The sequence below is a fragment of the Pelobates fuscus genome, chromosome 3 (assembly GCF_036172605.1).
Source record: "Pelobates fuscus isolate aPelFus1 chromosome 3, aPelFus1.pri, whole genome shotgun sequence".
In the NCBI taxonomy this organism is placed as follows: domain Eukaryota; kingdom Metazoa; phylum Chordata; class Amphibia; order Anura; family Pelobatidae; genus Pelobates; species Pelobates fuscus.
The window spans coordinates 150,978,426-150,993,776 of NC_086319.1; the positions used below are offsets into that span (position 1 = coordinate 150,978,426).

The 15,351-nt window shown below is 39.6% G+C and overlaps 1 protein-coding gene across 1 annotated transcript in view; it reads right to left on the reverse strand.

Moving 5' to 3' along the window:
* LOC134602556 (prostaglandin-E(2) 9-reductase-like) overlaps window positions 1-15,351 on the reverse strand; it is a 65,756-nt gene that overhangs the window by 8,507 nt on the left and 41,898 nt on the right. The window contains exons 4-7 of the mRNA XM_063447531.1: window positions 15,262-15,339; window positions 7,438-7,560; window positions 6,659-6,768; window positions 4,622-4,787 (exon numbers count right to left, since the gene is read on the reverse strand). Coding sequence (XP_063303601.1) covers window positions 4,622-4,787; window positions 6,659-6,768; window positions 7,438-7,560; window positions 15,262-15,339 — 477 coding nt within the window. The remainder of the gene's footprint in view (window positions 1-4,621; window positions 4,788-6,658; window positions 6,769-7,437; window positions 7,561-15,261; window positions 15,340-15,351) is intronic.

A 15,351-nucleotide genomic window follows, 5' to 3' on the forward strand; every position in this document is an offset into this window, starting at 1 on the left:
TCTACAAAACACAGTGAATAATATTTCTCTGCTGAATCATTACAGTTAAAGATAAAGCCATTTCTCAGTTTCAGCTGAAAGATCAACATTAAAAATATCAAAATTAAGAAAAGTTATTTTCTTAATTTTGGGCTTTTAGTTTCAGTTTTGTGCAGTGCACTGGTTGCGGATAGCTCCCTAATTTGGTAGGTATGCTTATGTGGGATTGCCCTATAGAATGGTTCCACTACCAGTTAGGTAGGGGGCAGTTTAAGATATACCTGTTTAATGTGCAGTGGCGGTACTAATGAAGATAAGGCCCTGGTTTTGGGCCCCTTTTAGCTCAAGGGTGGTCAAAAGGTAGATTCCTATCTGTTGCGATGCTATGCCAGTTGGGGATTTACCATTTACCCATCCTTGCAGGGTTGTATATGAGAGCAGTATTTATGCGTTTGAATGTTTTTAAATGTGTGCATGTACATTTGTATGTACTGCTGCCATTTAAATGCAGCGGTGCATTTGTGTGAAGTGTTTGCATTTGAATGCAGGGGTGTGTTTCTATGTAGTGTTGGATTTTAAATGCAGGTGTACATTTGTGTGCAGTATTCATGCTTGAATGAAGGGGTGTATTTGTATATAATTTTGGAGTTTGATTGCAGGGATGTGTTTGTATTTTGTATGTAGTGTTGGCATCTGTATGTGGCAGTGTATGTGTGTGTGTGTGCATACATCCCAGCAATCAAATATACTTGCACAGATATACATACACATTAACACACACACATTCAGATACACACTGAAACAAACACACACTCAGATAAACACTCTGACACACTGACACACACACATCCTGTCATGTATACACACACTGACATATATACATACCTTGGCACAGATACCCATACACACACACTCACACACAGATACACACCATGACACACAGATTAGTGAGTGAGTGTGTCTGTGTGTGTCTGTTAGTGAGTGAGTGACTGTTAGTGAGGGAGTGTGTGTTTGTTAGTGTGTGTGTGTCTGTTAGTGAGTGTGTGTTTCTGTTAGCGAGTGTGTGTTTCTGTTACCTAGTGTATGCGTATCTGTCAGTGAATGTGTGTGTGTGTATTTAGTAGGTGGGGCAGGGGGGAAGGGTTGGGTGGGGGTGGTGTGGGGGGGGGGAAGGGGGCGCCTGAGTTTTGTCCTGCCTAGGGCAGCACAAAACCAGGATACACCACTGTGTTCAGCAGTATAAGTTCATGGGCCACCCTGAGCATGCGGGCCCTGGTGCAGCCACACCAATTTATGTGCACTTTAGTGTGTACCCTTTGTGGGAGTGTCAATATTTTAGGGTTCTAAATTAGGAAGCTAGCTATCTTATAAATGTTAATAACTTGACCTATAAGAATGATAGAAAAATGGTAGCAAATTATTTAATAAACATTTTATAACATTCTATGTGCCGCGTTGTAGCAGGACCATTGCATTGCATTCCCTGACGCACCCCTAATATTCACTTAGAGTTAGAGAAGTCTGAGTTAAACCATTTGCTAATGATAACCTAGGGTTGTTAACTTCAAGCAACTTATCTCTGGTCAGCTCTGCTCTGGGCTGGCCACCGATCATCCCCTCTATGAGAGCTGGAGGTTCTCTCTCTTCATTGGCTGAAGCCTAACGGTGCGGGGATTAACTCATTAGTTGAGGAATGCTCAGCATAGCATGCATAGCATGACTTGGCTCTTCTAGTGTACAACTAATATAGCACTCACAGAGAAAGTAGCTTTTGCATCTTCTGTACCTCATCAAACCATTAGCAATTTAAACTACTTAAATTGTTTTGGTGGAAGGGCACTCTTGGCACCATAACTATAACAGCACATTGTAATTCTGATAGTGCTAGATTTAAATAAAAAATAAATCCTTAAAGTAAAAAGAGCAGCAGAAATGGTCTGCTGTAGTTTAACTGCCTCAGCTACTTGTCATCCTCAGGGCCCACTTGTAGCCCCCTTTAATCTCTATTAGCAGTCTTCTTCATATTCCTGATTCTGGGTTTGAATGGGTCAGTGAGTGAGTGTGTGATGTTGTGGATTTTGGACTATATGTCTCTCTTTGGATACTACATACAGTCTGAAGTCCACACCATCACATACTCACTAACTTACAGACCAATAGGACCATATAGAGATGTGCGTGTAGTGATATGATATTGGTTAGGATGGAATTGAGGTTGTATTGGTTTGTGTTGTTGTCATACTGGTTGAATTTGTTATGGTAATAGGTGTAAAGAAAGAAAGGAAGAGTTACAAAAAAAAGAGTCATTTAAATGTAATGGAGATGAAAGTGAAAAGGGGCATTCAGTAGGAAAATTACACACACTCACCTTTTTCAGCCTCAGCACAAAGCATTTGCACAACTTCAGTCCTTAGTGTAGGATCTCCAGAGTGCCAGAACAGTACCCCAGCAATTTTTGATAGGGGAACTATATTATTGCACTGTACACTGGTTTATAAGTCTGTACTGTTCCTCTCCTCTCCCTGAGAGTTAGAATGCAAGAATAAGGATGATAATTCAAATTTCCTTACAATGAGGGAGGAAGGAACTAAAGCAGGGGTTCCCAATTAATTTTTCCTGTGGAACCCTTTCACATAGTGTACCAACATCGTGGAACCCCTCGAAAAAATGTTGCGCCATAGCACAAACCTTTTAATTAACAGAGCAAAAGGTTTTCTTTTTTTTTTTAGCAAATTTCTACAGATAGTTAAAGGGAAACTCCAGTGCCAGGAAAACCTCCCACCCCCCAATCCCCAGTTGCTGAAGGGGTGAAAACATGTTCCACATCGCTGCTTCTTCCGCCGCCGCCGGTCCTCCCTGTGATTGCGTCGGCCGGTGGGCGAGACTGATCCCGCCCCCGGCCGGGGAGACTTAATGCGCATGCGCGGCAATGCTGCGCATGTGCATTAGAGCTCCCCATAGGAAAGCATTGAAAATGCTTTTCAATGCTTTCCTATGGGGAAATGAGCGGCACTGGAGGTCCTCACACAGCCACTAGAGGTGGAGTTAACCCTGCAAGGTAATTATTGCAGTTTATAAAAAACTGCAATAATTACACTTGCAGGGTTAAGAGTAGTGGGAGTTGACACCCAGACCACTCCAATGGGCAGAAGTGGTCTGGTGCCTGGAGTGTCCCTTTAACTGACTGTTGTACTTTGTAACAGGTGTGCTTCTTTGTGTAGAGTTGGTGTTGTATATAATTTTAGCATTTTAATAGAGGGGGTGTGTTTGTATGTTATGCTTGCAATGGTGTGTTTGGATGTAGTGTTGGATTTTAAATGTGGATGTACATTTGCGTATAGTAATGTTGTTTGAGTGAAGGGTGTGTTTGAGTGTTTATAATAATTTTAGAGTTGGAGTTCAGGGGTGTCTTTGTATGTCATGTTTGAGTTTGCAGGGGTGTGTTTGCATGTTGTGTTGGTGTTTGATTGCTGGAATGTCTGCACATACACACTTACACAGATATACATACATATTAACAAACAAACAAACACATTGACACATACACACTGTCATATACACACTGACACATACACACAACAGCACGAAGACACACACTAGCACATACATGCACATTAAAATGCACACACACTGACAGATACACTGACACGCATACACACAAATACATACTAGCACATACACACAGATACACACACTGGCACATAGGCACAAAGATACAAACACTGGCATAAATATACACACACTGGCACACAGATACACACAATGTCACATACAAACACTGTCAGATACACTGACACACACTAGCACATACACACACAGATGCACACATACACACTGGCATATACACACATAAACACACACTGATACACAGATACACATAAAGACACACACCCGCATACAGGTAGACTAACTGGCACATACACACACAGACACACACACACACCCACTGGCACAAAGATACACACACTGGCACACACACACTCAGATACACACACTGACAGATACACTGATACACAGATACATATTGGCACATACACACACTGGTACAAAGATATACACACACATTCAGATACACACACACACACACACACACACACACACACACACAGGCACATATACACACTGGGAGATACACTGACACACATATGCACACACTGACAGCAAACACACTGGCACATACACACTGTGATACACACACTGACAGATACACTGAAACACAGATGAACACACTGGCACATACACACACAGATACACACTGTTAACACACATCCTAATTGAAGCATCAGGAAGCAGAGCTACTGATAGGTTGAGAGCTCCCCATTCAGACAATGGAGATATACATAATAAGTATATGATAATTAGTAGGTCCCCATTCACAAAATGGAGCAAAAAAGGTTTGTGTATTTTTCATTCAGTTTTGTGAATGATGTGCTGAAGCTCTCAGCCTATCAGCGGTGCACAGATCTGAAGCTTACTGATGGAAGCCTCTGACTGAAACATAAGTAAAGGGGCAAAGATGACAGTTGCCAGATTGAAGACTTTGTGGTTAAATTTTCATTAACAGTACAACACCTGAAGGTAAGCCAATTAAGTTGTTATGATGCCTGTAGTGTCCTTTTAATCCTTTACAGTATTCTCCCACCTGGAAATTTTCTTTGATCCTGGCAGTAGTAAAGCTCTTTGCCAAGACTATGATGTGCCTCTGCAGATGATATCTCAAGGCCACCTGAGCTGGGGATTTCTTGTGCTTTTTAGCGATGGACTTTAACACTGGATCTTCAAGAAGAATGGGTGAATTCTGGTCAATCCTGTAAAATAGGAATCCGATATTTAAAAAGACCCTCAGAACACCTAGTTTGCGCCTTACTTAAAGGACCACTATAGGCACACAGACCACTTCAGCTCAATGAAGTGGTCTGGATGCCAGGTCCCTCTAGTTTTAACCCTGCAGCTGAAAACATGTTTACACTGAGGTTTAATCCAGCCTCTAGTGGCTGTCTCACTGACAGCCACTAGAGGCCGCGTCCGCGATTCTCACTGTGAAAATCACAGTGAGAAGTCGCTGGACGTCCATAGGAAAGCATTGAGAAATGCTTTCCTATGGGCGCTGACGTCGGCAGGAGGAGGAGCCCAGCAATGGAGAAAGGTAAATGGCTGAAGGGGTTTTAACCCCTTCAGCCCAGCGGGACGGGGGTCATGAGGGTGGGTGGTCCTAATAACCCTATAGTGCCAGGAATACAAGTTTGCTTTCCTGGCACTATAGTGGTCCTTTAAAATTCAGTCTATAAATTCCCATGGTTAGCACTAGATGGCGCTCAGCTACGCTCTAAAAACTGGTCTCTAGCTTGCCTTACAGACTAACCTTTCATGTCTGTTCTGAACATCATATAGGATCTAACTAGGATTCTTTTTCAACCTCTACCTCTAATCAATATGGTAAAAAAATAATAATACTGGTATAGTTCTAACATGGTGATAGCTATTTCAGTAAATTGATCAGGGCAGTGTTAACCATAAGGTAACTCAGAGATTAGGCAAGAGAGTTGGAACCATAAATACACTTTGTCCCATTCACCATGTGAAGTATGAAGGTTGGGATGCAAATGGGTAAACTGCTTAGGGTCCTATGTGATCTTAAAGGGACTCTCCAGTGCCAGCAAAACATATCCCTTTTCCTGGCACTGCAGGACCCTCTCCCTCCCACCCCTCATCCCAAACAGGTTAAAACCCCTTCAGTGATTTACCTGAATCCAGCGCAGATGTCCCTCGGTCAGGCTCCGCCCATGCTCCTCCCTGCCAATGTCAGCCGGCGGGGGAGACCTAATTCTCATGTGCACACATTAGACCTCCCCAGAGGAATGCTTCCCTATGCTGATTCCGGCAACGCTGGAGGTCCTCATGCATAGCGGAGGAGGTCCAGCGTCATTTAAGAACATGAAATCTCTCTAGTGGCTGTCTGATAGACAGCCACTAGAGGAGGACTTAACCCTGCAAGGTAAATATTGCAGTTTATACAACTGCAATAATTACACTTGCAGGGTTAAGGGTGGTGGGAGTTGGCACCCAGACCACTCCAATGGGCATAAGTGGTCTGGAGTGTCTCTTTAAGCCTTCTCTGAAATAGATCAAGTGTGCTGTATAGTTTACTAGCAAAATGTTTTGCAGTTTACATATCTAGAGGATCAACCTCCATAGATATGTAAAGTCCTCCTGACATCAGCATAGGGATTCCCCAGCTAACACTGTAAGCTCTCTGTACTGTGTAATTGCAGTATGAGAGGGAGATCTCATGCTATAGCTCCTGTAACTGTGAAAGGTGCTGGACAGCTGGCTAAGCCCAGCAACAATCACAGGGCAAAGGGGCATGCATGTAGACCTAACCAGACTCATAATCACTGTGGCTGAGCTTAATGAAATTTAGCACAACATTTAACCCCTTAAGGACCAAACTTCTGGAATAAAAGGGAATCATGACATGTCACACACGTTGAGCCCTGTACATAGCTTATCTATCAGTCTAACTGTGGCCCCAGCTGAAAGAGAATACAACTCGGGTATCCAATGATACGTGGGGCTCCTTGATTTTACTTTTTTTTTTTTTTTTAATAGTTATTTGGTCACTGTTACCCTTTAATACAAGGCACATTGAGGAAGTATCACATACTAAGTTGCAACTCACCATTTCCCCTCCCTGCTGGTTCCCAGCATACTGTACCCCACAAGCACAATATCCTGAGACTTACAGAACTCAAGCAGTTTTTTCTGATTTAAGTATATGTGACATTCCACCTGCAGGGAGAAAAATATCCTATTAATTCAAGCACATGTATACATAACCTTTAATAGGGAGTTATAATACATAGTATAATGCTTCCACTGTAGCAACAAAAAAGAGTTGAAACTTCACATCAAATCAAGGCCTTGATTTGTGTTGATAAAAGCAACTGCAGTTAATTTTAACAACAATTAATTAGCTAGATTCAGTGAAAGTACAATTTAATTTATTAACGTTCATTGAATCCTCGTGAGGTGAAATGTACTTTAAAATGTGATTATTATTATTAGTTTTATAATTATTATGAAAACAGCAAGCACAATAGATTCACCTGATGAGACACTAATGCCTTTATAGATGAGATAAGGTGAACAACATTAAAAATATACAAAGGTAATTATTCCAGAAAAAGTCTATACAATTAAATATAATAAACCATATGTCATAAGCCTTGTTTCACTAGTCTGGGCAAAGATAGATTTTGGGCAAACTATCACTGATACTGGATGAATGTACAAGGCTCTGATGCAAATGAGTTGCCAATTCCACCAGGTCATGGAGATAAAACTTTGGTTGTTGACAGTGGGGCAAAGGACAAGTGGTCTAAAAGGAATATATTAATAATTCAAAATGAGAATTTCATCATCCCCTAAAAACTATAAGAATAAAATAATTTCTATTACCTGATTGCAAACTGGCTTGTACTTCAGTCCAGGCTTACTAAGGATTAGCTCCAACTGCTTGCGACTAAAGTTGGAGACACCAATGGACTTCACCAGTCCAACATCTTTACATTCCTCCAGAGCCTAAAAAAGCAAACATATGCAGTCACTATTCTACTATGTAATCTACACACTCATTTGAACTCTTATTTATTTGGGGGGTTTCAATGTATTTTTGCTCCATTTATTGTATATTTATACTCTTTATCTAAGTACGTGGGTGTGGGTGTCTTGGTTGTAAATAATATCATAGAACAGGTAACCATCATTTATATTACAAATGTACTCCAATAAATGCCCAAATGTGTTCCAATAAATGCCCTTTTCAAGTGAAACCTAGTTGGCGGTGAGAGAAAACAGAAGATTGGAAGCGGTTGAAGGGCAGTTTAAATTTTAACACCTTGATTAATTAAACCTATTGGTTTATTTGACAAGTATATCAATGTTATTCACTAAAGTGAGAATTAAAAGTAAATTTAAAGTGGGTTGGGGGGAGGAGCGATGACGTAGCATGCAACACATGTATGAGGATGTAGAGGAGAACATGCTGGAGGAGGTCTGAATCTACTACGGCATACAGGCTCACTAAACTACAATCGGACTGAGAACACCGACCCCTACCCACCAATGGAGATGCAAGCAAGAGGAGAGATCCAGGCAGATATACTACCTGTCATTCATCGAAAGCCCAGCAGTGCACCAGCACACAGGTCTCACCGCTCCATTGCGTCCAGTCAGCAGATTATTAAAGGGGGAGTGTGGAGCCGCGCTGGACACCATTGGGACGAACTGGAGCCTGAGAAGCATCTGATTCCTGATTCCTCCAGGTAAGTTTACTTATTCAGTTACGTTTGTTTCCTAGTTCCAGGTTTTTAGGCTTTTATGCTTTTTCTACTACTCTGATTGCCACAAATCTATATATATTCTCAGTAGGGCTATAGACCCCAGAGGCTCCATTGAGAAGATAAATTTCTAAGCTGATTACTTGCAAATTACCTTTCCTTTAACCCCTTAAGGACCAAACTTCTGGAATAAAAGGGAATCATGACGTGTCACACACGTCATGTGTCCTTAAGGGGTTAATAGAACTATGTTCATCTAGCAACAAAATATAGAGAAACATACTATTTGTCTAACTCTAAACCAGCCAGAAAAAAGAGAGCTGAACAATCAAAGACAAATTGAAAGGAAAGAAACAAGAACGGAATATAAAAAAGGCAAAGGAAAAGAAAGAGACTCTGTAAAACCTAATGCACAGGTCAATACTATTTTACTATAAATTTATACTAATAGCTAATCTAACTACTTTGTAAAACCACTGTGGCATGGTATAGGGAAAAGGGAAAAGGAAAGAGAGAAATTGTTCTTTTTTGTTTTCTTGTTCTTTTTTGTTTTTTTGTTTTTCTCTTGTGTCCTGTTAATGACACTGCTTCCAGCAACATACATTTTTTTTATAGAATATAGCTCCTCAAAAGAGCTAACTTGACAAATAATTAACCAATAAATAAAATCTGAAATATTTAAAATATTCAAAAGAAAGAGATACTAGGTGGGGGAGGTAAGCAGACATTAAACCAGATAGCATAAACATTATTATGTCGTTGGATAAAACATTGAAATGGCAACCAAAAAGACTACCAAACCGAACCAAAACAAAACAAAACAAAAAATTCTAACAAAAGAAATAAGAAAAAAGAAAATAAACCAAAGAAATGTAATTCTTGCTGTGATGGACCCTCCATCAATCGATGCTCCTAGTACTTACCAAGGTCCATCAGCACTACAACCAGACACCATCAGCACCGCAGTCCCCACATCCAGCGTTGCAGCTTGGCTGGGAACTCAACATTACCGGTGTCTCCGAGCTGCCTCTCCTCGCACTAGGACGCCATCCCACTGCTGCCACCAGATGTAATGGACCCTCTGTCAATCGATGCTCCTAGTGCTTACCAATGACCATCAGTACTGCACCAGACACCATCAGCACCACAGTAGCCACGTCAAGCGTTGCAGCTTGGCTGGGAACTTGCCATCCTCTACCCAACCTGGACCTACGACAAGGCTCCAGGTTCCAGTGGGTGAACCTCTCCTCCAAGAGAGAGTAGCAGGAACAAGCTCTTAAAAGAGCTTAGGGATTATAGCCCAGGGGAGTATACAGAGTATAGCTTTCCCCCAGTGTAGATGCAGCCTTTTCCCCCCAAACATGAGACGAGGCTCTATGTTGAGGGTAAAACAGGAACTCAGCAGATCTGAGGGTTTGTTGTCTTTTATACAGTTTTACCCACAAGGTCACCATCCAGGTGGATCTTGTGGAGCACAGGACACAAATTCATAAAACCAATCAAAACAGTATTGTACAGTTAGACACTCTCAGATAATGTACACAAACCCTCCCCTCTGCCTGTGATACAATTAACAAAGACAATGGGCTAACTCAATTAACTCTAAACAGAAAAAAACATACATTTTTACAAACCCCCAAAAGTACCCCAAAATACAACATATCCAAAAATCACCCAGATCGGTTCAGGGGTTCAGGAATTTCCTGGAAGTCTTATTTTTGCCCCACCGTGCACATGGTCCCATGCCCAAAACAGTTCCATACACTCGACGACAAAACACTGCTGGACAATTTAAGATGGCTGCCACCACATGTTTGAAAGGGGCATTGTGCTAAGTCCCAATATGCACAATTAGTGTCTTTAAAAGGCAATACACCCCAGGGGCCATAGTCACAGCAGGCCTCTCCAAAACCCAGTGGCAAGGTTACTTTTGCCACACTTGCTTTTCCCCTAAAACGAATAAAATAGATCTGGATAGAACAGATCTGGAAGAAATATCCTTAAATATGCCAGACGCAGCCTCGAAACATTATTTGCTGGACACAGAAAAGGATGATCAAATAATCACTAAAGCATTCTTGGAAAGGGCATGTGACTCTCAATTAGAAACATCTAAATCAGAGATAAATAATATTAGGAGAGATGTTAAAGAAGACCAACAGCAGATAAGGAAACAACTCCAAGAAAATGAAGTGTACATGGCACAATTGAAGACCATTATTCAGCAACAAGAAGACACTATCAAAAAAACAAGATGACAGAATTAACAACATGTGTAAAAATATAACCAAACTGGAAAACAGATCCAGATGAAATAACCTAAGGCTTAAGGACCTTCCAGAATCTATTTATCATGATGGGCTGGACGCCTATGTAGTAGAGTTCATAAAAGCACTTGGCATAAATATATCAGGATATGAGAATGTCCTGTAAAGGTGCCACAGGACCTTTAACCCCCTTAAATCCACAGTTCTAAGCCTCGTGATGTAACATATGCTGTGTATCAACCAGACTTAAAGACCAAATCATCAATGCGGCGCGAGATACCCATTTGACCTCTCTATATGCACAAATAAAGATTTTCCCAGATCTGTCATTTAATACCAGATCTGAAATGAAATACAAATGGGGCTATCGCACAAAAATGATCATATCTTATGATTATAGCACAATTGTGCCCAAATCACCTGACAAACTTGACAGCTGGCTTAAAGAAAAAAACTTTATGATGTCTTCCTCAAATAATCGAATTCAGCCAATCATGACAGGACACAAATAAGCTCTGGTAGGCTGACACAGATTTCAGGAAAGAAAGTGAAGGAAAGGGGAGAAAAAGGAGAGAGAGAAAGGGAGAACTCTGGGAATCTATAACTCCAAATTAAATAACGCAATCATATCCTGTCCCTCATCCAGATTAAGGAAGAAAAGAAAGAAAGAAAGAAAGAGAAAGGGGAAACGGAATAGAGGCAGGAGGGGAAGGAAAGAAGGAGAATGGAAAATATCTTACAATATATCTAAAAAATCTACCCACCCAATTATATCCTTATGAGAAAATATTATTACTATATGTAATAGTTACACTTTATATCACAGACACGACCACTTTAAAACTAAATAAAATAACACTCAATGCACCAACCAATTTTTTTTTACATAATTTTACAAATATACACATATTGAATAATAGAAACATCTCCCAATAATGGATTTTTATTACTATTAACCCCTTAAGGACACATGACATGTGTGACATGTCATGATTCCCTTTTATTCCAGAAGTTTGGTCCTTAAGGGGTTAAAGAACAAGGGAACAGGGAAAGAAGGGAAAGGGAACAATGGAGGGAAAAAAGAAATAAAAGGAAAATAAAAGATTCACAAGAAGAGATTGCAGTATCACCCTAAAGTTATAAAGTTATGATCACTATGAATTAAGTTATAAAAAAAAAAATAGGACATTATAATGTACACCATACACAATTTGTCTGACTATCACATACACTAAGATGGTAATAGTATCACCTAACACAGACTTAAATAGAAAGAATTGTAAGAAAATAGTGACACAACAAATGTATATATATTTAATTTTTTCTTTTTTTTTCCTTCTCTCTAATAGAATTTTTTCTCATACTATACGAACATTTTGGTGCGATATATGCTTTTAATGTATTCATCTTCCCTAACCATGAGATTTCCAAGGTTTTTAATTAAAGGTAGAAGATTAAGTTCCATCCATTTCTCTGTTTTTTTTTTTTTTTTTTTTTAATTTAAAGTAGAAATCCACCATATTAAAACCTTAAAGTCACTAGTAGTCCAACACATTTTTCCAGCTTGGCCTCTTTTTAAATAAAAAATCGGTATAAAAGGGAAAATAATATCAGCTTCACAATTAAATATATTTTAACCTTAGAATTATGGATCCATAAAGGTATGAAAAGGATCTCTAACCTTATAAGAGGAAATATGTTTAAATCTTTGGAACAACTTCAAACTGAATACAACCTACCATCTACTGAATGGTTAATTTATATAAAAAAATAACATCTTTCTTAAAAAAAATCTGAGATTTAACCCTCTTGAGCCTCCAGTTAAGATTTTGACAGAAATGTCTGAACAAGCAGATTATACCCATTTAGTCAATTAATGTCTCAAACTAATCTATAAAGCACATACAAAGCCAATTTCTCTGGCAATTGCAAAATTGAATTATGATTTGAAAACAAACATAAGTACGAAAGAATGGAATAATTATCTTACAACATTATATAAAACTTGTCATTGTTTAAATATGCATGAAGCTCATTATACGATATTAAACAGATGGCATAGAACCCCCCCCCAAAATTGCAAAAATGTATTCTACAGCCTCCGCCACTTGTTGGAGATGCTCCGAGCCAACAACAGATTTTAAATACATTCGGTGGGATTGCCCGGCAATCCGGCACCTTTGGGAGAAAACAAACCATTATCTATCAACTTTATTAGAAAAAAGTTTACATTGACTCATAGAATGGCTTTGTTACATATGTATAAGAAGGTGATTAATGGAAACCTTAGACCGGTTATCCTCCACATCTTAATGGCTGTCAAAATACTAATAGCCAGGAACTGGAAGTATCCTCTGGTGGATAGCTGGCCCAAGATCCACTCACAAAGTATAATACAATGTAAAATGGAGCGAGCTATTACTAGGCGCTCCCCCTGTTGAGGCCTGGACTCTGGACTCTAAACACCTATCATCGACCTACAATATCCCTTTACATCATCTAATCCTGGATAATTCTCTGGATTATAAATTAGCTATGCTTTCAGTTTGGCACTCTGTCATTAAAGGACCACTATAAGGTCAGGAACACAAATGTTTATTTCATACCCTGTAGTGTTAAAAACACTATTTAGCCTCTTGGCCCCAACTTGTCTTCCTAGATAGCTGTAAAACTCACGTTATTTCTTGTGCTGTGTGGGTCCACAGGTGCTGGCTTCACCGCCGATTAGAAGTGATGATCTCACTGGATTGGATTGGCTGAAATTGTCAATAGTGATAATCTCAGCCATGAAGGTGAGCCGGGGGGAGAAAGTGTGGGGCTGATGGGAAGGTGATGGGGGGAGGGGAGGAAGGGGAGGAGCGGAGGAAGAAATGCTGCCCTGGCCAATCAGCATCTCCTCATAGAGATGCATTGAGCCACTAGAGGTGTTCCTAGGCAGTAATGTAAACAATGCCTTTTCCCTGCAGGGACTGACTATACTTACAAGAAAAACTACACCAAGCAGTAGTTCTTCTTGTGGGTATACTGTCCCTTTAAGGCAGCACTGTCACCGTCAGGGTATACCCTGTAAAGATCCGCACTTGTGTTCCTGTGACCCAGGGGGCAGGTGACAGTGAGCTTTTCTTACCTGAACTTTTCCCTCATAGGAGGAGCCATCCTGATCCTCTTTGAAGCTGATGCCACTGCTATACTCTTGCGCATGCACAAAGGTACAGCATTGATGTCTATGGAGGATCCTGCTAGACTGCAGGATCCTCCATAAACACGGCCAATTCACTACAGCACTGTTGACAGCTGTTGGGATTGACACTTAGACTCATCCATGAGTCCAAGCAAGGAGAAAGACAGAGACAAAGTAGTCCCTAATTTGTCTCTGTATATCACTTGACTGGGTTGGAATTTCAGGGAAGTTGAAATTGAAGACAAAATTAGTATTTCATAAAGATTCTATTTAAAATACAATTAATTTTTGGGGGGTGGGGTGATACTTTAAATTTGAAATTCACTTTAAATTCTCTTTGAATTCTCACCAAAGTAAATAACCTTGAATATTTTCTTTATATCTGCCAATTTAAAAATCAGCATTGTTAAAAACATGATTCTATAAAAGTAACTGTGGAATGATTAACGCGTAGAGCAATGTATAGTATATTTATTATATTTCAAAGTATTTCATCTAGTCCTGGGTTTTCCTAATTTTAAAAAGAGTAAATATTGTACCTCAACCCCTCTGTTATGAAAGCATTATAGCTTAACTTAAACCTTTAACTTAGTGAAGTAGTTTTAATGTATAGATCATGCCCCTGCAGTCTTACTGATGGTTCTTCTTTAAATACTTCTTATTATTTTAATTAGTGACTATGGTAAGCAGATTTTGATATTAATGTTGTGTTTCCTAAAAACATTTTTGACACTACATCCCATCATAACTATTTTAAGGCATTTCAAGAGATATTGATCACAGTCATGTTTGGTGTTATATACCCATTGGAATTACAGTATAATTGATCAGACATCATAAATGACCATAAGTGGTATCGAATATAAAAAAAAAACTGCCCATCCCATGCACTCATAAAAAAGACAGTATAAGTAGTTTATGGACATTATGTAATGTGTGGCAAAATAGATAATTCTTGAACAAACTGCCTGACAGTGACATCTTCATCTGGGACAACACACACTTGATCTATGCATCAGACATGCAATTACTTGAAGGTGACTATGTTTTATGGGCACCTTTTTGTTGCATCAATGTGTGTCCAGATGCATAATCTTCCTGGCTTCTTGTAAATAAGGACCTATTCAGAATTATGCTAGAAGAGGTAAAGGTTTGTCCTATGATGATGTAACATCAAATAACTAGTGTTGCAGTATCCATCATGCTTCCAGGATATATGTCACATCTTCATTTTGATGGACAACATATGAAAATTGCTGCCTGGGTATATGCAGAATTTGTATGCTTAATGATACATAACTTTTCATCCTGCAACCTTTGATTTCTACATACCACAGTTCAGTGTTTTTATAGGCTGCCTTGTAATATGTATAAATAATTTGTGTCCAAGAAAACTTGATTGATATGATAATTCTGCACAAACATGAGGACATTAAAGGACAGAATGCCACATGTTCCGTTCCAAGACATACAGAAGCACATAGAAACAACTCACCTCCCAAGTCTCTCGCAGATCTGTATAATGAAAAATGTAATGACCATTTTCATCAACAGGCATTAGATCATCACCTGGCTTAAAGAAGAA